Below are 25,796 nucleotides of genomic sequence, written 5' to 3'. Positions count from 1 at the left end.
GCCAGCAAAAATGGACCATTTTCAGTCGTGACAGCCTCCTGCAGTCCTCTGCCAGCAAAAACGGAGCTCGGGGGACGCATCCAGCCCCTCCAAGCTTTGGTTTCGCTGGCAGAGGGCTGCAGGAGGCCATTGCAGCCGAAAATGGATGGCGGTGGGCAGCTCTCCCAAGCTCCATTTTCACTGCCAGAGGCACCGTGGGCTGGACCTTTGCTGTTTCCAGGGCGGCCCCATTGCCCAGATATAAGCACCCTGTGTGTTGGATTGAGTTTGACAACCCTGGTCTACTTTATAAATAGAGTATCAACATAAGTGAATATCCCATGGATTTTGGGTGCTGATGCCCCAAACGTGATTTTTATCCTTCCTTTATTATTGTTTATAGGCAGCAAACATACTGATTACTCCTTAAACCCAAACTAAACTGAATTCTGAAATCTTGTATTTGAGAAGTATTCATTTCCCTCTTGCCTAACATTTAGTTTTTCCTCTTCTAACGTTCCAGCTTTGCCATAAATGTTTGTGATTCTTTAAAGAAGGACTAAAATAAAAACCACTAGTTGTAATAGTCAGGGTAGTCAGCAGCAGCTTCTATTGTACTTTGGAAACAACATGCAGTCTATTAATCATTCACCGAGGATCACTATCATGTGTATTACATAGCAGTTTACATAGCTATTGATTGCATGATTCATCATCGCCATCCCCAAGTGAACTTTATCACTGCCACAGAGCAAGTTTAATGTACTGCTGTTTCATACTTCTTTCTTTGTAACAATATAACTTCCCAAATAGATTTACTAAGCATATTAACGTCTGCAAGTCTGAAAATTTGTCATCAATAGTTGGTATCTGTGTGGGCTGCTTTGCAGGCTGGTTTTACAGATAAGAGAGACTATATTTATCTTTCTAGTAATCCTTTATTTACAAAATTTACACATTAAGTAGGCATTACATATAGGCACAGAAGCAAGCATGCAGCCAGGGCTAATTTTAAAAACAAACGAACCCCAAAACGTTAAGTCAATTCTTTCATCAACCTAAATCTAGAAACTAGTTATGTTCAGCTTGTCTTGGGTATATTATCCTGATCTGCTTCTTCCACTCTACAGATTGACATCAACCAAGATACCATCATTCACAGGTCCTATGGAAGCACAGGGTACTTTTTTTCCTTCACTCTTAAAAACAGATGTTGCCTATACCTGATCACAAAACGTGCACACAGCAATGTATGCTTTTCTCATATATACGAAATATTATTGTAATAAGCACGCATAAATCCTCTGATAAAATTGGTGTGGCTTGAAAATCAAAAGTAGGAACGACACCCAAAGTCTCCCAACACATTTTAGAGGAATGGCAGTAACAGTTTGATTTGAAATTAATGCTCTCACACAGCTGTTCTGTCCAAAGCCTGCTTTGGATAAAAATATACATGAAAACAAAAATGGGCTTTAGCTTTATAGAACTGATTGGTAACGTGTTGCTCTAAAAAAGATTAATTATCCAAAGGCTTTGTATTAAGATTTCTTCTAACCCCTTTTCAGTGTATCCAATTGCCCTTTGCTAGTTGATTCAAAGCTGAAAAAAAGTTGTAAAAGCATCGTTTTTGTTAATGCTGAGAGTCAGTCAAGAATCAGAGTTGGACTATACCTGTGGGTTTCTATACTTTCAATTTTACTGAAGTCATTGAAAACAGAGGGTAAGTCACCCTTCTCACAACCATCTGCCATTTAATCTGAATCAAGAGAAGAATGTGGGAAGAAAATTGGTTCTTTTTAACTTGGAGAAACCCATCCTGTTTGGGAACTTGTGCATTCTCATTTATACTCGTTAAAGTTAGTAGGGGGATTTAATAAATTTGGTAACTTGGATAGTCAAAAATTTATGCATTCTAGTTCAATTTTAACTATAATTATGTTTATGTTGAAACATAATTTTTCTCAGGGCACTCATCCAATGAAAGGTGATTTTTTTAAAAAAAAATATTTTGAGTAGAAATCAAAGTAGCATGGAACAACTTACAAGAAGTTTAAATATTTGTTTATGTCTCTTAAAAAAACCATCTCCATAGCAAACTGATTTCAAAGTTAAGAATTATTTCAAAACCAGTTTGTGGTAAAACATTAAAAAAATTGTGTGCCATTTTTTTCTCCTGCCAAATACTGATATGTAGTTTAATGGCACTACTAATTTTAAGCATTTCTCCAACCAGAAAAACTGAGGAGCTGTTGTACAAAGCAGCCAGTGTATTGAGTTTAAATTAAAGTACTGAAATTGCTTTGATCCAATTTGAAATTACAGACCAAGTTATACTTAATGCCTGATTATTATTATTTTTTTTTAAAAAGGAGGGGAGGCATTTAGTTTATCTGATACTAAGGATACACTTATTTCTAAATAACCCCCTAAGCCTGGAAAGAATGCTAAGCACAACGTTCAGAAGACTAAAATAGTATCTCAAATAATTTGTATTTTCCTATATCAGGCACCAACTTATTTGCCTATCCACCTTTACAATCATTGCAGCATAAAGTAACAGGAAAATTAGTTTATTCATATTTTAATGCACTTCAAGTTTTAAAACAGGAAAGATATAAAACTGGAAAACTGCTTTGTAGGGTCCATGCATTTAGTTTACATTTTCACTTTAAGGAACAGATGAATCAAGTCATATAAATGTGCGTTCACACACACACACACACATGAATGCACACTTGGGATGTTCCTAGAGAATCTGAAAAGCAAATGGCTCAATTAATAGGCTACTAATATAGTTATTTATATTATAGTCTGACCCCTATAAAGCAGCAATGGAATTGATAAAAACTTAGCTGATGTTTTCTATTAAATCAATAAGACTGGACAAGATTTTTCATTCAAGTGACTTTAAGTGCAACTTTAGTGTAATTACAAATTTCTGTCCATTTTAGGTGATCACATAAAGAGCACGTCACCAATTTCCCCAGAAGAAACTCCAAGTTTATACTTATTCTGTGAAATTCCTAATTATTCTATTTCTTTTGGATTAAACCCACTTTTAACTTCAACATCACACATCAAATGGGAATGTTCTATGCATACCACCCAAGTATAAAAGATGTTTTTGAACCACAGTGCATATTTCAGGTAACTCAAGTGTTCTATTTGAAGCAATGCATATCTCAGCAAATGCAATCAAAGTGTAAACTTCTAAATAATAATACATTGAATCTTAATTCTTTTGTGGTTGTTTTAAACTGCAGGATATACATAAAATAATACATAACTTGTATTTTTGTCTCAATTGCTTTTGAGTAATACAGAAAAGATAATGATATACTATAGCAGCATCCCCCCACACCACCTACTTTTTAAATAAACCATTACAAATTCAAATAGTTTGACCCCAATCCTACTGCCATAGTATGATACAAAACATTCCATGCACAGGGTTTTGTTGACCTGGTTGAACATTCTCAGCATCCTGTCCAACTAGCAGCTCCCTCCTATGTATCCCAAAGGTTGTTACAGCTTCACCAACATTCTGGTGAAGATTGAGAGGAATTAGAAAGTAGATAAAGAATTTGTCCTGACAGAACCTGCTTGGTGGTCAGACAAAAAAGATTGGCTGTAACACATGGAACTCAAATAGGTCCAAAGTGGCTCAAATCACATACTGCCACTTAAGGAGTACAATGGACAGAATTAATGATATTAACCAATTTGCTCAACAGATTTTAATCAAGCTTAATATGAGGTATAATTACATAAAACATATAGTTCACATATAGGAACATTTTCGCACTTCTGAAACGCATCCCAGTCGGTTTCAATACTAGACAGTCAGTACCTGTACCACTGATTTTCATTTTTGATTTGTGGAAATAAAGTCAGCATTTCAATTTAGTGAATTAGATTTGAATAATAAAAAGTAAAAGTTAAAATTCTTTCCTTGTATTTGATCTCCGCACATTATTTCTTGATAAAAGAAAGGCCAGCCACAGTATTTAAATTTCAGTTCAAAGAAATCATCAAAGGAAGTCAAGGCTGAATTTCCAATTGTTTTCTCTTGTTTGAAATCTTTTAGGTAGCAAAAGAAAAAGTCATCTTGTTTTTATAAATATACATAAGCCAATAATTCACAGCCAAATAGCCAGTTCTCTTTTTTACAATGTCTGTGTAGAGTTAGAATCATCTGATTTTAAGTCTTGACATCATCCATTCAAGTCCTTGGCATAATCTGTAAAAAAATTTAAACAAAAATATAACTTCATTAATACAGATCATTTGTGACAAACTTCAAATCACAATTATAGTCTTTGGATATATTAGGGCTCCGATTCTCACATCTTTACAATATAAATGAAAATATAATAAACTTCACTGAAGTAATGTGCTGTAGCTTGTGACACTTTTCATTTTGAAATCCAGGGACAGCTCTGAGTTTTAGGGAAAATGTGGTTTAACTGCTTCCAAAGGAAGACAATGCTGCACTAAAGTTTCACCCCCAGTTGGCAGTAGGGGGTGGGGCATGATTTTTCTTCCTCCATTTTAAAGGGGAAATCTGAAATCAACCAATCAGTTGATTAGCTTAACGAGCTAGTTACAGAAACTGAAATTTCTCTGATGGGAGCAATAGGGACGAGGGGTCTTACATCAAGTTCGTAGCTGTGATGAGCCTAAATTTAGGGCCACTAGAATCGACCTTATTTATTTCTAATGCAATTTTTGGATTATAATTTATTCTTCAGTTAGAGAGAGAGATTTTCTTCCGATAGAGATTTTTTTCCCTTTTCTCTTGGTTCTTTATTTTTTATTCTTTTTTCACAATTTAATAAAATCACATTTTAAAAAAAAGAAATCCAGTAGCAGGTTCATATCAAGGAGCACTACCAGACGGAATCTATGATTATGTAGGTAATACTGGTGGAAAATTAATTATTTGGGTATCTTTTAATTATATCAATTCCTAAAGAACTAAGAGTCCATTTTAAGCATCTCAAAAATAAACTTTCTAAAGCAGGGATTTGGAGTATTTCTTCAAATAAGCTTCAAGGATGAAGCAATAGATATAACGTTATTTTTATTTATTTATCAAATGTATGTAGTCTTCCTTCTCCAGTGCACTGCTCGGAGAGTCCAAGCGTGGGTTAACACAGCCTATCTGCCCTTGGACTAAGTGATGTTTTTTCAGTTGACCACGCCTCCCTTTGCCTCTGCATGTTCAGTTTGAAAACTCAGTCCGCCCGTTGGGACTGTTTTGGGAATGTTCCAGTCTGAGGTCAGATAGGCTGGATAGTTTCCCACATTGAACCACGTTTGACTTCTGTATTTTGGAAGAATTGTCCAGTTGTAGCAAAAACTGTCAGATTTGATTTCCTGGAGGTTTGTGTCGCTTTAAGAGGGCACCCGGGCTTCCCCTGCAGCTGCTGGTTGCAAGCGCTCCAGGGGACTGTGAGCCCTCGCCCAGCGGCTGCTGGCGAGCGGCAAGGGCGGTGGAAGACCATCCCAACCTGAGCCCAGGGGTTTTGAAACCCCCAGCCGACGTTCAGGGAGCCTGCAGGCCTCTTCACCGCTGGCCAAGTCGGCTCTCAACTCTGCCCGGCAACAGCGACGATGGTTGAACCTTTCGCGCGCTTTTCGGGCTGTGAGGGCGAAAAAGAGTGGGAGGCGGCTGCGCGCGCACCCACCGCCATTTTGGATTGCTCTGGAGCGAGGCTGAGAAGAGGAGAACGCTCAGATCATGAGGAGTTCGGAGATCGTCAAAGCTTTGCTCGTGGAAGAGCAGAGGCCCCAGACAGCCCTAGCAGAGATAAAGCCGGCCCTCAGCGACTGCAGAACGCTGCAGGGAGGCTGGGGACTAGTCCGGGGAGCTAGCTAGTCCCTCCCTCCAAGGAAGAAGCTAAGTCTCGGGGATCCGAGGGTGGTGGGAGGAAGGAATCTGACCAACAGGCGGCCCTTCCCTCCTGAAGAGTCTGCAAGCGTCATTTGAGCCGTTTTTGGCCAGCGCGTGCCCATCCCAGTTCCAGCTAGCTTCCAGGCCCCGTGGGTGCCCTGAGCATGGCAGAGGAATGCAGGGAGGCCTTAGGGGAGCAGGCAGGGCCCTCCAGCAAGCGCAGAAAGCTGGATCCCTCAGCTAAAAAAGGCAAAGGGCACAAGGGCTCTAGTGAAAGGTCTTCCCCAGGGACTGCAAGAGCCACAGTTGATTCTAGGGAGGCTTCTAGGCCCCATCAGGCAGAGCCTAGCCCGAACCATCGCAGCAGGGAGTTAGCTTCCCCTGATCGTGATGCCCAGTCCCCTGGGGACAGTGAATTCCTGTCTGGGGATGACTATAGATCAAGGGATCCCTCTCCAGAGGCTTCTTGGGGGTACCCTGACTCCCCTAGCTCCTCCATTGGGGAGGAACGTGATTCCATCCAGGATTCCCAGTGTGAGAAGGGTGAATCCAGCTCAGGCAGGGCTGGCCACTGCAGGCCCAGCAAGAAGAAACTGAAGAAGGGCAATGGTCCTGCTCTCTCGAATGAGATGAGGGAGGTGATTTCCTTGGCCATTTCCCAGGGGATAGCTGAAGGTATTAAGCACAGGGGCTCTCGCAAGGCCAAGACCCAAAAGAAAAAACGCCAACCTAAAGCCTCCACCTCTAAAGAGCCTGTATCTTCTTCTGATTCCTCCAGCCCATCTCATTCTGAGCTTTCCAGTTCAGAGCAGGAGGAAGGGGAAATATTTGTTCTCTCTGAAGACGAAGACCTTACCCCTGACAAACCGGCCTTAACTGGCCTGTTCAAGCCGTCTTTATTTAAATCCATCTTGCACAAAGCCATGACGGCTACGGAGCTAGGGCCCTCTTCCAGGCCTGAAGCTGCTCAGGCTTCTACATCCAAGGATCACAAGCATGGCCTGTTCAAAGAGACAGTAGCAGCACCTGAGGTCATTCCTGTACCTGACCTCTTTATGGATGCGGTGCAGCACCAGTGGCTACAGCCAGGCACGCTGACCAACCCCAGTGGGGGTGACAAGGCACTGTATGCCCTCGAGGGGAAGATGGAAGACATCCTGAAATTTCCTGAAGTAGATGCCCCGGTTGTGTCCTTAACTTCCAACTCAAACCTGCCAGCTTAGCTCCTAGAGGGACTAAAGGCAGAGGATAAGAGGTCGGAAAAGGCGTGCCAGAAAACACACTTGACGTCTGCATGGGCCATTAAGGCATCCACCTCTGCTTCATTCTTTATCAGGGCCACCTTATTTTGGCTGCACCAACTCAGATCTCGGACTAGGAAGTCTAGATGGCGCCATGAGCTGACCAAAATTATTACTGCTGTCGAGTATTCAGCGGATGCCACCTTGACAGCTGCTAAATTCTCGTCCAGGGCCCTCGCCTCCAATATTACTTCCCGCCGTCTCCTATGGCTTAGACATTGGCAAGCCGAAATGAAAGCCAAATGGAAGCTGGCATCGGCCCCATTTAAGGGAGGTCTTCTGTTCGGAGATGCTCTGGACAAGTTTGTCACCGAAACTAAAGCCAAACGTAAAATCCTTCCTGCCACTCTTAAGAGGGGTGACCGTAAGGGGGCGGGGTCCTTTCGTAAGAGGCCTTACAGAAATCAGGAAGCAGGGCAATCTTCTCACCCTTCCTCCTATCAGAGACCCTTTCAGGCAGGGGGGGATAGGCACCAGGACAGATCATCCTTCAGGTCTCGGGCCAACCAATCCCAGTCTTCCTTTCAGAGAACATTCCGAGGAGGCAGAAACAACAGTGGTGGCTCCTGGCCTTTTCGTAAGGGAAAGTGACGGTCGCAGGGATCCTCTCATCGGAGGTTGGCTGCGGCTGTATGCCGACAGATGGGAGGAGATAACATCGGACAAGTGGGTCCTCAACACCATTCGGAGGGGACTTGTCCTGGATTTTTTAACCTTCTCTCAGAGGAAGTTTCTTCATTGCCCTACTCCCAGGAACCCAGAGAAGAGGGATCGCATGAGGGCAGAAATTCGCCACCTCCTAGAGATAGAGGCGATAGAACCAGTCCCCAAGGGTCAGGAGGAGAGGGGATTCTACTCCATCCTCTTTCTTGTGCCCAAGAGCTCAAGGGGGTGGAGGGCCATCTTGGACCTCAAAAGCCTGAATCAGCATCTGGCTTACAAGAGGTTCAAGATGCAGTCACTCCACTCCATCCTGGACTGTGTGAGAGAGGGGGACCTATTAACCTCAATAGATCTCAAAGAGGCCTACCTGCATGTCCCCATTCATGCGGCCCACAGGCGGTTCCTGAGGTTCTGTTTGGAAGGGAAGCATTATCAATACAGGGCGCTTCCCTTCGGGCTGTCATCTGCGCCCAGAATGTTTACCAAGATCCTGGCAGTGTGAGTGGCCCATCTCCGCAGCCATCCGGTCTGTCTGGAATGTTATTTGGACGATATAATTATTCATTCTCTCACCACCAAGCAGGCACACCGCGATATCACTCTAACTGTGCAGACTCTGTGCATGGCTTCTCTGTCAACATGGAGAAGAGCGAGTTCCGGCCGTCCACCTGTATACAGCACCTGGGTGCAGTCATCAATTCCACCTCCTGCCAGGTATTCCTTTCGCCAGACCGACTGTCCAACCTGAGACGCAGAGTGAAGCACTGCAGCCTTGCCAGGTCGGTACCAATCGTACAGCTGTCTCAGCTCCTGGGGATCATGATATCATGCCTGAAAGTGGTCCCCAGGGCTCGTCTCCACGCCAGGGAGCTGCAGTGGTTTCTGCTGCCAATGCAGAGGGCAAAGATCAGCAACTCCCACAGGCGCGTTCGGCTCCTGCGGAAGGTGATCCGATCTCTGGCATGGTGGAGATCCAAGGCAGTCAAGAAGGGCTGCTTGTTCAAGGAGCCGGAAAGACTAGTTGTCACCACGGATGCCAGTCTCCTGGGGTGGGGCGCCCATTGCCAGGGTCACCTTGCCCAAGGCCAGTGGACTCAGAGGGAGGCTGCCCACAGCATCAATTGGCTGGAACTGAGGGCAGCTCGCCTCGCACTGTGAAGGTTCTCCGCTCTCGTTAAAGGGGCTCATGTACTGTTGATGACAGACAATGTGGCGACCAAGGCCCATATAAACCGGCAATGGGGCATTCGATCAAGGGCTCTCATGCTCGAGGCAGAAGCTCTGGGCAGGTGGGCGGAACGTCATCTGGCTTCTCTCAATGCAGATCACATCTCCGGCATCAGCAACCGGGAAGCAGACTGGCTGAGCCGCCAACGCATCGACCACTCGGAGTGGCGCCTGCACCCGGACCTGTTCCAGAAGATCGTGAGGAGACCTGTTTGCCACACATACCAACACACAGCTCCCACGCTTCTTCAGTTGCTACCACTTGCCCCAGGCGGAGGGGACAAACGCACTGAGGTCCGAGTGGCCTCTGGGACTATTGTATACGTTCCCTCCTCTCCCTCTCATACCTCAGGTGGTGAACAAGCTCTTGGCCGAAAAGGCAGACCTTCTCCTGGTGGCTCCATTCTGGCCCAGAAGGCCCTGGTACGCAGACCTGGTCAGTCCCTCAGTTCAGAGACCGTGGCGAATCCCTCAGGATCAGATCTCCCTCAGTCAGGGGGCTGTCAGCCATCCGGAACCCCAGTGGCTACAGCTAGCCGTTAGGCACTTGAGGGGGAGCTCCTGAGGAAGCAAAAGTTCTCTGACCAGGTCATTCGAACAATACAAGCGTCCAGGAGACCTGCTACCACTAGAATCTACTATGCCACCTGGGCTGCATTCTCACAGTGGTGCAAGGCTAGAGACATAGAGGCCTCATCAGCCTCGATTCCTCAGACCCTGGACTTCTTGCAGGAGGGTCTAGATAAAGGACTTGCTGTTAGCACCCTTAGACGTCAGGTTGCAGCGCTGTCCACTATCTTGGCTAGGGGCTCCTCTCGATCTCTGAGTCAACATCCTCAGATCAAGAGTTTCCTTAAGGGAGCAGCGAACATCAGCCCTTCAGTTGTTCACCGGTATCCGTCATGGGACCTTCCATTCATGCTTAAGGCTCTCACGAAAGCTCCGTTTGAACCTTTGCGCACGACCAGTCTATGCCACCTTACCATCAAAACTGCCTTCCTGGTGGCTATTACGTCAGCACGCAGGGTATCAGAGCTGGCAGCTCTTTCTGTCAGGGAGGATCTGTGCGTGGTTCACATGGACAGAGTAATTCTGAGACTTGATCCGTCCTTTACTCCAAAAATTAACTCTCTGTTTCACAGGACTCAAGAGATTATCTTGCCCAACCTCTGTCCCCATCCTTCTCACCCTAAGGAGCGTGAGTGGCACAAGTTGGACGTGTGATGAGCCGTGCGCACATATGTAAAGAGAACAAAAGACTTCCGCCGTTCAGAGGCGTTCTTTGTATCCTTCCTCCCTGCGTCCCTTGGCCACAAGGTCTCTTCACACACAGTGGGTCGTTGGCTACGCGCTTGCATAAAGCTGGCATATGAACACCAGGGCAAGACGGCTCCGTGCCGGGTCACCGCACACTGTACTAGGAGCGCAGCAGCTTCTGCAGCCTGGGCGACCCAGGCATCTATTCTTGACATTTGCAGAGCGGCCACGTGGGCCTCTCCCACGGCTTTCATTAAAAACTATAGAATTGACACCTTTGCCTCAGCCGAAGCCTCCTTTGGTAGAAGAGTATTACAAAGAGTAGCTGAAGTTCCAGAGGCTCCGGTGCCTTCCCACCCTGGGACTCAATAGCTTGGGCATGTCCCACGCTTGGACTCTCTGAGCAGTGCACTGGAGAAAGACTGTTGGCTTACCTGAACGGTCGTTCTCGGGGCACTGCAAGGAGAGTCCAAACCCGCCCGGGGAATTTTTTCTCTTACACTATGTGACTGTATTAACTGTAACTGATTACAGGACTGTCTCCTTCGTTTTCAAACTGAGCATGCAGAGGCAAAGGGAGGCATGGTCAACTGAAAAAACATCACTCAGTCCAAGGGCAGATAGGCTATGTTAACCCATGCTTGGACTCTCCTCGCAGTGCCCCGAGAACGACCGTTCAGGTAAGCCAACGGTCTTTCTCATCAGAAATTACTCTAGGCAATATACAACAAAGAAAATAATATGAAAACTGTTGTAATAAAAATGATAAAAAGTGCATATTATTAAAAATTAAAATATTAAAAATTGAGTATACATATACTATGGCAGAGATATGATATTTTACAATAATATTTTCTATTGATCATATTATAGTACCTTATTGTATTTATTACTAAACTTTAAACTATGGATAAATGTAACAGGTAAGGTAGAATTTTTTTCCTTCTCTCTCTCTCATCTTTTTTTTCCTCACAGTTTTGAGGTTTAAAGATTATTTTAATTGTGTTTGGGATTTTTTTTTTTGTATTTAGATATTTTGATGTTTTCCCCCTATAAATTCTTTATAAAATATATAAAGTAAAAATTAAAACCCCAAATATTTTCTTTATAATAAAACATATAAAATGAAAACATTTTCTTGATATTACTTAGGTAACCTCTCAAGACTATATGACAATTAGAAATACACATCATGATCAGACTACTATATTTCGTTCTACTCAAAGCCACCCTTGAAGAGCATTTGAATATCAATTGCTAAAACTGTGATGACTAAGACTGCTAATGAACACATAGTAACATGTTCAAATCATAACTATGCTGAAAAATCGGCATGTTGCCAACTGCTTTCTATACTCAATTTAGTAATTACCTTAAAAGCCTGAGCAAAACCGAAGTTCTTTGGCTTTGCTAGTTAAAACCTTGATCCTGAAATATTTCATGTGAATATAATCTAAGTTTCCCTTGGCAGCTTCCACAATTTACCTACTGCAGACCATAAAACCTTGAGAGCTCCCAATGCTTATCTTTTAAAACTGACATTTAAACAAAACATTTCTGCCAAAGAAAAAACATACCAACCATTATGTATTCAGTGCTATCATACTGACTTATGAGGACCCAGATTGTTGGGGGCAATATGCTGACTCTCTGTAAACCGCTTAGAGAGGCCTGAAAGGCCTATGAAGCGGTATATAAGTCTACTGCTATTGCTATTGCTTATAGAATCCTTGCTGCTCTCTAAACTTGGTTGTTTGTTTGTAGGTACTTCATTACCCCCCTAGGTAATATCATCAGTATTAGTCAATGTGGGGCGTGCTCCCGGTGTATATACAATAACTTGTTCTGCCAGTATTGGTGGTGGTGTGGTTTCCTCCTTTTCCTTTTTTGGGCTATGGAGAGCATTTGTGCTCATTGTCAAATTAAATATGCTAAGTCTACCAAAAAACAATACACACTTACAAAATGCTTCATTATAAAAGTAACAACCCAACCTTCCACAAGAGGAACTGTGTAAGAACATTACTTAGAGCAGGCCTGTCAAACTGGTGTCCCACGGGCCAGATGCTTCATGGGCAGGCCATGCCCGCCCCAGTTCCACAAAAGCAAAAAATGTCGCAATCGAGTTTGACACCCGTGACTTAGACGAACACAAATTCACTACAGCAATCAGAACTCCAGAAAAAACAAACAGACTGCCTAGACAACAGCTTCCAACTCACATAACTTTAACAAAAATACTTGACCATTCAATCCACTATAGCACAACCAAAAGAAGCTACAAAAAGGCTAACACTATCATAAACATCTCAAAAACAACCAATAACTATTACAACCACATATCACCATAGTATGGCAACCATCTAAAGCCTTCCAAATTATCTTCGGTAAAACAAAAAATCTAATAATCCATGAAAAAAAAATCAGAATCATCCACAACAAATAATGGAAAGACAGCCATGTTATAGGAGAGACAGGCAAAAGACTGGCAGAGCACATCCATGAACACCAAGCTGTAGTCAGAAAAAAATGATGAAAATTATTACTCTCACAACACACAGGTAGATTTAACCATAGTTAGCAATTTAGACAAAATTGCCAAATCCAAAATTGTTAAATCCAAAAATACCAGAGAATTCCTAGAAGCTGCACACTCAGATAAAGCAGTTGTCAATTAACACAGAAATAAGCTATATTTGTACATCATTCAAAACAGATGAGAAGCCAAGAAGGCAACTAAAAAAAACTGGACAAGTAGAGATTAACCTGACACAAAAATCCAAGCAGAAAACAATATCCTAATCAAGGAACTACAAAGGGGAAAACCACACTTCCATCAGCACTGGTAAGGCAAGCTACTGTATACAAACAGAGCAAACCTCACACTCACTAGCACTGCTGATGTTACTTAGATGGGTAATGAAATCTTTGCAAACAAATACAAACGTCCTTAACTTACGACCACAATTGAGCCTAAAATTTCTGCTGCTAAGCAAGGCAATTGTTAAGTGACTTTTACCCCATTTTGCAACTTTTTTTCCCATAGCTGTTAAGTGAATCTCTGCAGTAAAGTGAATCATGTGATAATTAAGTGAATCTGGCTTCCCATGCTGATTTATTGGAAGCCAGCTAGGAAGGTTACAAATAATGTTCACAGGATCTTGGAACAGTGCAACTGTCATAAATACATGCCAGTTGCAAAGTGCCTGAATTTTGATCACATGACCATGGGGATGCTGCAATGATTTTAAGTGTGAAAACTGGTCATAAATCACTTCTTTCAGTACCCTTGTAACTTCAAACGTTCACTAAACAAATGGTTTTAAATTGAGGACTACCTGTAATCAAACTAAGATAGCACCAAGGACTCCATAGTTGAACTGAGCTAAATATATTCTCTTCTATTGACTTACTTATATCTGCAGAGCTTGGCATGACCTCATTACTTTATGTAGTAGATCTTTATTTTAAAAAAGTATTCACAAACAAAATACTTCTTACCCTTCGCCAGTAAGAGCGCAGCATGCCTGGATGTGCCACTGGTGATCTTTAATAGATGTTAGTTTCAGGAACTGAGAAATTTCCGCTACCGTCATGCAGCTTTTAACGTCCTGTTTGTTAGCAAAGATGAGCAAGCCTGCTTTTCTCAAGTCCTACAGTAAAATATATATATATATATTTTCCATTTTATTTATTTCCTGTTATAACATTAAACTATTATATTTGTTGTTGTATTTAACACTTACATTTAAATTTGCACTGATTTTAAAATGCAGTAAACTAATACACCAGAGCAGCCCCATGTCAAAGAATCAGAATTCAACTAAAAGGTCACTTCCAGCAATCCTAAGAAATATTTACATTTAAACCTGAATGAATTTCTAACACGATCATGAACCGTAGCTATGGAATACTGTCAAACATCTCTCTGTATATCGACACTTTTTATACAATGTAGGGATATCACTGTTCAGAGAATGTTGGTTCACAATTAGAAAATATTGTGATGTAAGCAAAACCTAAATACTAACGACTTCTTAGAACAAAGGACCAACTGTTGGTATTAAATTATTTCATATTAAATATGGGGGAAGAGAAATGTTGGTTTCGCTGTCTATACAGCTGTTGGTTTGCAAATATTTGAAGTAGGGTATGTGGATGGACAGACTATTTACCTTCAGTACCTATGATTTCCTAACGTATATATTTCCCACCTACATTTAAAATCTGCAAATAGATAGCAAATCTGGCATCTACCTTGTCAGAGTCACACCAATTGAATTTAATTTCCATAATAAAGCATTTAAAATATGAGCATCTAAAAATAATGCTGATTTTCGATCCATTATCAAAAATTGTAATGCTTATAAAACCTCCTTTCTTTCAACATAATAAAAAAATAAATGAAAGATAATCATTTGACTTCTTTTATATGGCATTTTTAGCCTAATATCCTAATATATCCTAATATGTAGGTGCTATCAAATAAATGCAATTATTAATACCATATAACACTTCTGCTACCATCTCCCAGAATACACTTACTTCACACAGACCATGCTGTTGCTGATGGCAGTTTTAATAACAAAAAGTATCATTCTTTTAATTTCTCTTTAAGAAATTTGAGGCTAATGTCATTTTGGAAAACATAGATACTAACTTCCACAACTACATTTTATTATATCCCTAACATGCAAAATCTTTTTTTTTTGTAGTGAAAAAGTCAGACATAATACATACTGTACTAGTCTAAAAATTGTTATTAAATCTAGAAGTTCCTCAATCTGGGGAAAAGCTTTTTTAAAATATCATTCTGGAGGTAATTACCAACATGTAAGTACAATCAGAAACCAATCACAAAACATAAGCATCCATTTAGAAATTATTTCTGCTTCAGTCTAATTTTAAAAAAAATTACTTACCTCATGTGCTAACATTTTATACAATTCTTCTTTAGTTACGGAAATTCTTTCTCTGTCTGTGCTATCCACAACAACTATCACAAACTGTAAGAATCAGAGATATTTGTAAATTAAGAATGTTCATACATATCTTGTATCATAAATCAGAGAAAAGTGAAGCTGCTTCCATAAAGCAATCCCTTATAAAAACATTATCAATTAAGACAATTACAATATTGCAATAATTGATCATTGGAACACTAAATGAAACTGCCCAATCCAACAAGGAGTTCTGTGTAATTTTCTGAGGAGTGTATCCAATAGGCAATTGCCATACTTTTGGCAGCTGCATTGATTAGCAGTATTCTACTAAATATCAGAGCACCATAACTTCTGATCCAAATGCCCAGTATAAACAAACATTCTCAGAAAATTATTAATGCTAGCTTCCCAACCATGTTTTTAAGTAGCACCTACGTTGTTAGTGTTTTATTTCTAACCCAGTAAAACATACATGTATTTTTTCTGGAAGTACCTTAATTTGTATTACTGAATTCATCTTTTTATTTGATGTATTCTTTAGTTCACACTGATCCCAAAGACAATGCTGTAATAAGTCTGTTACTTTCTTCACCTCAACAGCTCCAGTCAACCTAGCCAGCCAGTGCGGAATGTTTAGCTCTCTTCAAAATGACCCTGCACTAAGGTTTCAGGACATCATCTTTCCTGCACTATTTGAAAGATACTATACAGTTCTTCAATTGGATAAAGTTTATAAATAGTAGAGATAATTTCATAGCAGCCTCACATCATGGAAGGTGAGATCATAGTTCAGTGATGGGCAACCTTTTTGGCGTGGTGTGTCAAAAATCGGCAAAAAATCGAGCATAACTCGCGTTGTGTGTCACTTCGACAAAAACATAATTTTGCGCAATTTATAGTTTAAACTACAAAAATGTATAATTGCAATATATAATTGTATTTAATAAACCAAAAACAAATTATTTAACATACCTGCTTAGTAACTTCTTTGTTCATCAGTCGATTTCGTATGTTGCCCTTGATATTATTGAACTTGTTTGGGGTGCCGTGAACCAGGGCTGTGGAGTCGGCTGCTTCCAGCTCCACGTCCTCATCAACATGCCGCTCCAGCCCGCCCCTGCTATGAATATTCCTAGTGACGCGAGGGCGAAGAATATGAATATTCATAGCGGGGGCGGGCCGGAGCGGCATGTTGATGAGGACATGGAGCTGGAAGCAGCAGACTCCACAGCCCTGCCGTGAACTGAGATAAGTGAGGGGGAGGGCGAATTCTTTAACTAACCAGGAGTAGACTCTCTGTGCCGGCCTGACTGGAGAGAGGCACGCACTGTTCCCGCGCTCCTCTCCTGCGGGTCCCCCCTCGTCGCGCTGATGACGTGTGTGCGCACGGCACGCATGCCTTACCAGCAGCCCCTGCGCTCAGAAAGGGGCGGCGGCGATACAGTAAGTGAGTGTGGGCGGGGGAGATCACACGTCCCCCCCCCCGTTCCTCCAGCAGAGATTCTTTCATCCTCGGCGGCCGTGCAGGAGCCGAGGATGAATCGCATGAAATCCTGTGCGTGTCACCCCAAATGGCTACGCGTGTCAGCACTGACACGCGTGTCATAGGTTCGCCATCACTGTCATAGTTACTTATGTCTGTGACATACAGTTATAATGTATATGTTCCCCAAGGGTTTTCAAGAATTATAAACTAAATGAATTACAGATACCATGTATCTTGAAAAAAAATGAAAACCATCCTACTCCCCCACATGCATTCTCATAAGCACATATGTACACACACATCCCATTCTCATGTACAGGAGGTTGTTGGTTCTCTCTCAAAATCTGCCCTATCATTTAACAGAAAAGTGAATTCTGATTTTGATTACAGAGTTAATCTCAAAGCAAGCACTTTCCCTCCAAAATATATTTTAAATAAAATATTTATAAATTTCTTGGGGAAAAGGTGATTATTAACTCTAAAAATAGGCACTTTTAATAGGTACTTTAAATTAATAGGCTAATTTAAGTAAATAAGTTACTCTGTTTCATTTTAAAATCAACAAAGCAAATTATTGATTCATATCTTAAAAGTTTTATATGAAATGACCCACAGCAATGTTTTAGAGTCACCATATCGGAGATAAAAATATCCAAACAACTATTACAAGACAGCAAAGAAACTATTCAAAGGTGGTCTGGAATTCTGTACTTCAGATATGGTGCCCCTACTTCTAAGATTTCCCTATAGGGATTATGTTCTTACCTCAGTATTTGTATAATATGTGTTCCATGATGATCGAAGAGATTCTTGGCCTCCAATATCCCACATAAGAAAACGTGTATTATTAACTACAATCTCTTCCACATTGCTACCTATTGTTGGGGAAGTATGCACTACTTCATTCATAGAACTGCAAAAGAAAAAAACATTTCATTTTCTTTTCTATGATGATAGTAATTTAAGTTATAAAAATACACTTACATTTATTTCTGAAACATCTGTAATATAATCCTATATATTTCAATAGAATTAAATTCTGAGTAACTGAGCATAGCATTTAATTTTTTATTCCTTTGGTACAATCATTTTTTGCAAGTCTTAAAAATAATGTTTAATTCTACTTTAAATTAATAAAAATAATTATATTGCCAAATATGATTAAGTGCAAAACACACTTTTTTTCCTTCCAAAAGTAGATGGAAATGTCTGTGCATCTTATGGAGTGAATATGGGTGACAGGCAGCAGTGGTGAATGGCAGCAACAATCCCCGCCACCTGGAACAGCTGATCAGCGGTATTCCGACAGGCCTATCCAACCACTGATCAGAGGGGAAGGCTCCAGCGTTCCCCGGTGGAGGCAGCAGACATGGAGGCGGCAGGCGGTTTGCTGTGAGGATGCTAGCCAGATGAATACTGGAGGGATGCTGGGAGGCAGAGGCAGGTTTTTTTTTCTTGTTTTCCTCCTCCAAACCTAGGTGCGTGTTATGGTCAGGAGCGTCTTATGGAGCGAAAAATATGATACATACATACGGAGATCTTAGCCTATTACTGTCAATATTTTAAATCAACAAGGCAATTCAAATCACTTCTTCATGTTACTTTATACTTACAACTGATAAAGAATAGTAGTTTTTCCAGCATTATCAAGCCCAACTATTATCACTTTGTGCTCTGCAATGAAAAAAAGAAAAAAGAATGTTTGAGCATATAGTCATATAGTTTTCATGCCTCACACACCCTTGGCTCTGGCAAAACTACCTGGAGCTGATGGGAAATGCACCCAAAAATATATGGAGGTCACTAGGTTGCCTATTTCTAGACATACATTTACTGATTCCATAATCACATATTACAATGAACTGTACAGATAGTCCTTGAGTTATAATTGTATACTTAACAAATGTGGCAGGAAAAGTAATAAAGTGGGGCAAAACTCACTTAACAAATTTCTCACTTAGCAAATTAAAATTTGGACTCAATTGTGATTGTAAGTGGAGGACTACTTACAACAATGTATACTATTGTGCAACAGTGTATATAATGCTCAGGTCTCTGGATGTTTTTTCACACAGAAATGATTATCATAGGATAATGAATGCCAGGGGACTTCAGAGTACTAATAAAATATTGAGGTGAGTCCACTGTCATAAACACCTCCTCTTTGCCTAATACATTTTAAAATATTTTTTATGTTTTTATAATACTAAAGCTTTTAATAGTAATTGTAATTATTTACATTTGTAAATATTGTTACGTACAGAATTTAGAATACATTGATATTATCAATTTTGTTCTCTAAATGACACCTAACATACACTATATAAAACACGCTACATAAAATATCAGCATTTTTTTTGTTTTCAACTTTATTCTTTCAAAATATATTCCACACATTATTATAAACTTACTTTCTGAAGTTATTCTTCAAATATCAAATTATATTTCATATCATATTGTGGTATATAAAAATCAGTAGTAGGGTACAAAAATCAGACGAGTAGGCAAATGTATAAGTTGCAAACCTTATCAGTGTAATATCATTCAACCAAAATTTAGCACTACAAAAAAACCCAGTCTTGGATTTCCATACCACATCTGTAGCATTCCCCAAAAGTTTTACAATTTCCTTTTTAATTTTAGATTAAAGCAGTTGGTTGTGACAACAGAATATTAACTATGATTTATGGTAGTTTGTAAACCATGTTTTGGAAATTTTCTGTTTTACTATTTGACATCAAGATTAATCACTATTTCAGATCTGGAAATAACACTAATCTAAAAAAGAAATATTCCATATTTGTCTGACAAAGATAGTAACAAAGCTTGAGAGTTACTGTGGTTTTATAGTACTGATCCATAATTCAATGCTATATTCAAATTAAATGAATAGTAACTCTAACACACCACTAGTTCCTTTATTTTGTTGCTAGAAACAGGGCAGATATTCAAATAACATTGTTTTATCTATGGAGCCTCAATTCTCTTCCCACAATGTGAACTGAGAATTCAACCTAAAAACACATAATAAAAGTCTTTTCTACCAAGCATACCATTTTTTAGACATTCAGATAAATTTTCTACTGAAGTTCCCTCAATGTTAGAATTCTTTAAAACATTAAATTAAAATCAACTACATTGCTTTTTTTTGCTTTAAATAGAGAATATAAGAAAAAATTATATAATTTTTTAAAAGTGGAAGTATTAACTTCAAATAGGACCCATATTAACAATTTTTGATTATATTCCATTCAAACTGAACAATAATTCAAAAGTTAGATTAAGTAAAAGTTTTTAATATATTTGAAAGAACATTTTCTCTCACTCATGTTTCAGTTAACTACTTTCTTCTGACAAATCTATTATAGGCAGAATTATATCAGACTACAACTTTTTCACCAACTGCACAATGCAGAAAGATACAATTCAAATGTAATAATATTTCCATGCATTACACTGTCTTTTTTATATATGTGAAAGACACTACTGAAGTGGACTGGCCTAGGATGAATTTGTTAGTATAAGTAGTCCTCGACTTACAACATTATTGACCATTCAAAGTTACAACTACACAAAAAAAATGACTTATGACTGTTTTTCACACAATAGTTGTAGCATCTCCAAAGGCATGTGATCAAAATTTGGATACTTGGCAACTGACTCATATTTATGACAGTTTTAGTGTCCCAGAGTCATGTGATTTACTTAACAACTATGGCAAGAAATGTTGTAAAATGGGGCAAAAATCACTTAACAACTGCCCACTTAGCAATAGAAATCTTGGCTCAATTGTGGTCGTAGGTCGAGGACCAACTGTTCTTGATCTCCCAAGATGTAACAAATACCACTTTGCTTCAAATTGAGTCTATAAGTCAGCAAGAGACCATGAGCACACTGCTATGCCATCTTTTCTCATTCCCAATTCAAATCAAGAAGCATCCTTCTCCTCACCCAACGAGGGAACCCTTGAAAAAACCACAAGCACCAACACATGAATGGTACATAGCTAGAAGAAGCATATTGACCAAATTGTTGGATTTTTTTTGTCTTATACTTGTTTATATTATGGCCCTTGGTTCCTGAACTTGTGTTAAACAAGAAAAGTCTTTTATATGGCTAGAATTAATAGAATTGACTTAATTACTGCTTATTTCCATATGAAATAATCTTAAATTTTTTCGAACAATTGATGCAAAAGGCCTATAGTTTAAATAGGTTCTTTTAAAAAAAATGCTAGCTTGCTGAGTATTTCCTTATCATTTGTGGTTATCCTGTCCAAACAAGGATATGTAACTACAGTGATTCTGCCTTACTATTTATATTATTTGACAATACAGGGATTGGTTTCTGAAAACAGACAAGATATTTCAACTTGCATAAAATATAGTTATCAAATCTTTTTGCCTCAGGCATTGTGATTAAATTTCATTTTATTTCTAAGCCCTATTCATGTTCCTACTAGAATTAACTTAAAACTTACTTGGCAGAAAGTAAATGCATCTTATTCCATATGTATCTACCCAAGATAAAGGCTTTCTTTCAAGTGTCTTGGGCTTATCTCTATATATAGCTTTGTCCATATTATTACTTTTGGTACTAGATTAATATTTCTATCTCCCCAGACATCTTAATACAGTAACACCCAGATTTTGGCAGTGTTGTATTTTTTAGCTTGGTATTAAATGGTAAATGTAACAGTGGTGTTTACTATAATATAATGTTTTATGCAGTACATAATATTATTTACTTATAGTAATTTTACTGCAATTTGTTTTGAGTTTTATTGTGTTATCTTGGAGAAGATTATTAAGAGTCAACACTAACTTGATGGCACCTAATTGGTAAGTTTAATTTCTCAGTGATATATCTAAATAATTATTCAATAGTTTTTAATTCTAATAATGGAATCACTATAATACAGAAGTGCAGCTGAGCTGTTGTATTACATTTAACAACAATCTTAGTAGACTGACTACGCATTGTGTAATAACCACATGAACTAATTTCTCTCAAATAATAATTAACTCCTAAGGGAAAGAAATAATGACAAAGCAATGACACAGGATGCTTAATTAAAGACTAAAGTTAAAATTTTGCAGCAAATTTTCTTCTACAAGATACAAACATTTGACTATTTCCTGTTAACTAAGTGAAACTCAAGGAGTCACTGGTTTTCGTGTGCATGGCAATACAAATTTTATTTGCAGATATAGTCCTCAACTTACAACCTAATGGAACCTGGAATTGCAGTTGAGGCACATGAGCAGATTCGATTATAAGAGCATTTTTACAATGACCATAAAGCAAAAATTGTGACAAATCTCAATCAATTGTAAATGTGAGTCAGCTGCCAAGATCCAAAATGTGGGGGAGCAGCAGTCATAACTTAGAGGACAGGTTGTAAAAGCCCATCATAATTTTGAATGGTCATTAAACAACTAATTCTCTATCAAGGATACTATATATGTAACAAAATTATCATAATTTTTCTGTAAGTCTAAGAAGCATCAAAGTAATGAATGAAAAAAGACAGTCTTAGTTTCAGAATGATGCATAAGTTGTTTATGTACCTAGTACATACATACAGTGGAACTCCTGTTTGCCCAATTCTTCCCTATCAGTTAAGCTCCTATTATAGCATTTCAATTATTGATGCGGCAGAAGCAAGAGAGCTGTATCCTCAGCTCTCAAGAGTTGGTTCCAGGTGGCACCTGCTCAGATAACACAGCTCAAACCTTGCAAGAAGCAAACATTGTTTTTCCCCTTAAGTACATAAAAGATGGAAACAGAAAATAACCAAAATCAACCTCCAGAATTCTGTAGGCAAGCGTTTCTAAATATTTACCTTTTATCTAATTCTTTTACTCACTCCCTCTGAACTATTTCCATGTGTTCTTCAAACTTAAGTTTTCAAAGGAAATTCTGTATTTGACAATGTAGCCAATATTCCTTACACTATTCCTTACACTACACAATTAATTTAATACAATTTTACATTTAATAAAGTCTTGATGATACTTTTTAAAGAATATAATTTCAACATATCAAAACTTAAGATTCTGTAACTTTACAGAACTATTTTGTTAAACTACAAATCTGTAGCAAACCCAAATTTACTACTTTATCATAGGCTTTGTGCACACCTAAAAAAACCAACATTACGTCACACATTTATACATCTTTCTCCTGACATTCAATCACCACAAATTATTTGGATGCATTTTTAAAAATATTTAACGTAAGAAGGTAAAAAATATCCTGCTGAATGTGACCACAGGCCTAATAGGCCAGCAAGATAACCAGCAAGCAAAGGTAATAGCACCCTCCTCTTAACATTTTAAACAGTTTACAAAATATAGTTTTCATTACTGAAAGCCTTCTCTCCTACAGATTTACCTAATCCTCCTCTGGAGTCATTCAAGACAGTGGTCATAACTACATTTTGTGTGCTAGTGAATTCTAGGTTTAATTATGTAAACTATGAAGGAATTCTCTCACTATAGGTTCATACAAGGCATAAGAGAAGAGACCTGCAATACCTGAAGGATTGATAGATACACAAAAAAGTGAGTAACCTATGAAACCAATCATTTATTCAATAGCCACACTGCTTAGCATACAAGCTATTTGTTTTTAAACAGGAATTCATCTGTTAACATATTACTATTGCTGTTCCCCCTCAGCCTCCAGTGAATAAACCACAATTGTGAAACTCTGTGTTTTTTAAGCAGCTAAGAAAACTCCAAAACAGGATCCCCAACCATTTTCACTTTGCTTTCAAAATTTAAGCCAACATGGGATGTAGTTTGGAGAAAGAGGTAAACCATATCCTGTAACTATGCAATGTTTCCAAGATTATGTAATGTTAAAAAAAATAAAAGTGGTGGACCATAAGTGGTGGACCAAGATGATTAACAGTACATAGTGTCATGTACTGTTACTATACTGCCTTTTCTAATAGAGTGGAACTTTGATACGCAACTGTTTTGAAACTCATCAAATTTGGTACTCAATGTATTTTGACATGAAAATTTTGTCCCGGTAATCATCATTCGTTTTGTGCTCAACTTACAAGCTAGAACTTGACAGTGTTGGCTGCCTTGTGACTCACATTATTCCTTATGGGAAAAATGTGTTTGTACTCATGTCTCCCGAAACCAATGAACGATCAGTACCGAGGTACCTTGGAGGTCTTCTTATCCAACTCCCTACTCAAGCAGGAGACCCTATACCATTCCAGACAAGTGAAAGCCCCCAGTGTTGCAGCACCCACAACTTCTGGAGGCAAGTTGCACTGATTAATTGTTCTGTCAGGGAATTTCCCCTTAGTTTCTGAGTTGCTTCTCTCCTTGATTCGTTTCCATCCATTGATTCTTGTCCTGCATTCATCAGATGCTTTGGAGAATAGCTTGACTTCCTCTTCTTTGTGACAGCCCCTCAAATACTGGAATACAGCTATCATGTCAACCCTAGTCCCTTTTAGACTAGGTAAAGGTTCCCGTCATACATATGTGCTGGTCGTTCCTGACTTTGGGGGGCAGTGCTCATCTCAGTTTCAAACCCAGCGCTGTCCAAAGATGTCTCCATGGTCATGTGGACTGCATGACTAAATGCCAAAGGCACATGGAACGATGTTACCTTCCACCAAAGTTGGTTCCTATTTTTCTACTTGCATTTTTGCCAGCTTTCAAACTGCTAGGTTGGCAGAAGCTGGGATAGGTAACAGGCGTTCACTCCATTACGCAGATGCTAGGGATTCGAACTGCCAAATTGCCAACTTTTCTGATCGACAAGTTCAGCGTCTGAGCCACCACATCTCCCCCACTTTTTTTAGACTAGACACACCCAACTCCTGAAACCATGTCACGTTTTTAGACTTCAGTCCCCTAATTATCTTTGTCGCTCTTCTCTGCACCCTTTTATTAGAGTCTCGGCTATGGGGCTCTTATCTAACTCTACCTTGCCCCCGTCCCCCCACCCCCAAAGTGGTGCTGGGCGTTTCCCAGACGCGTTGCAACTCCGCTCCCATAAACCCATCGGCCAACAAGGCCGGGACGCGTCGGGGTAGGGGCCCAAAGCACCCGGGTTGGAGGTGGCTTCCGGGACTGGACGGCCGGACCGACCGCGTTCAAAGCGCTCTTCTCCCCCCTCAGCCCTTCTTTTTTAACAGGGGTCGCCCTGGCTTGGCTCCCCCACGGGCCAGGTCAGCCTTGGCCGGCCCGCCGAGCCACCTGCCTCCCCCACGGCCTCCCTTCTCACCCTGGTGGTTAAACAGCCTCCATATGCGGGTGAAGAGGATTCCCATGCTCAAGCGGCCGAAGCTCAGGCTGCCCCCTCGGCAGCTCCCTGCGCCCCGCAATCTCGGTCTCTGCGCTCTTCCGCCCGGGCCCAGCCCGCGGCGGCTCACTGTCGGGCCCAGAGCCCCGGCAGGGCTCCGTGGCGAGGAGGAAAAGCAGGCAACAGGCAGGCCGGCGAGGAGGAAAGGAAGCGGTGCAGGCCCCGCGCCCTCGAGGCTGTCGTCGCCGCCGCCGTCGTGGTCACCCGCAGCAACGCAACCGCGCGCCCCTGGCCGCTCCTCCTCACGGACATTGCCGCCGGCCTGGCCTCGCCGCGACTTCTGAAGGGCCTCCTTCTTCAGGCTTCGCTTTTTCAGGCCTCCGCGGTCCTAAGGGAGGGGAGAACGGCCGTAGAATGAGCCTCGTCGGACACCGTCCAGGAGGCAGGAAAAAGCGCGCGCCGAAACAAATTTTACCGGCCCTGCGGGCGCTCGCCCGCCCGCGCACCTCCCCTTCTTGTTTTCCCCGCACGCCAGCAATCTATATAGCTTTTGGGGCTTAAGGGGGAACATATGGAGCAAACATTAAAGTAGGCGGAGCTACAGGAGCGGGATGCTCATTGGCAGGCGCTGGTTTCCTAGCTAACTATATCAACCGAGAAATGAATGGCTCTTTCGATGAAGCCCGTCCTGCGTTCCCTCTTTGTGATTGGAGGAGGAGCGTTCTTGGGCGGAACTTGGTAAGAAACAGACAGGTTCGTTGGAT

General features: G+C 40.5%; 1 protein-coding gene across 2 annotated transcripts; it reads right to left on the bottom strand.

Annotated features, from left to right (window-relative positions):
* Nucleotides 1-897: 897 nt before the first annotated feature.
* ARL5A (ARF like GTPase 5A) lies at nt 898-25,561 on the bottom strand. Of its 2 annotated transcripts, XM_014075077.2 has the most exons (6): nt 25,015-25,561; nt 18,369-18,429; nt 17,521-17,668; nt 15,249-15,332; nt 13,828-13,979; nt 898-4,222 (listed from the first exon to the last, which is right to left on the bottom strand). In XM_014075077.2, the coding sequence occupies exons 1-6, from the start codon at nt 25,058-25,060 to the stop codon at nt 4,174-4,176; spliced, it is 540 nt and encodes a 179-aa protein (XP_013930552.1). In that variant the 5' UTR covers nt 25,061-25,561; the 3' UTR covers nt 898-4,173. The 2 variants fall into 2 exon arrangements, with proteins under 2 accessions (XP_013930552.1, XP_087566667.1); XM_087710541.1 differs by lacking the exons at nt 18,369-18,429; nt 25,015-25,561 and adding an exon at nt 17,934-18,125.
* Nucleotides 25,562-25,796: the final 235 nt, after the last annotated feature.

Source organism: Thamnophis sirtalis, unplaced genomic scaffold (assembly GCF_051295495.1).
Source record: "Thamnophis sirtalis isolate CommonGarterSnake01/CBP01778 unplaced genomic scaffold, rThaSir2_p1.2 scaffold_1, whole genome shotgun sequence".
Lineage (NCBI taxonomy): Eukaryota > Metazoa > Chordata > Lepidosauria > Squamata > Natricidae > Thamnophis > Thamnophis sirtalis.
Note: the sequence above shows the minus strand (reverse complement) of the source record. Positions and strands in the feature narration are given on the sequence as shown.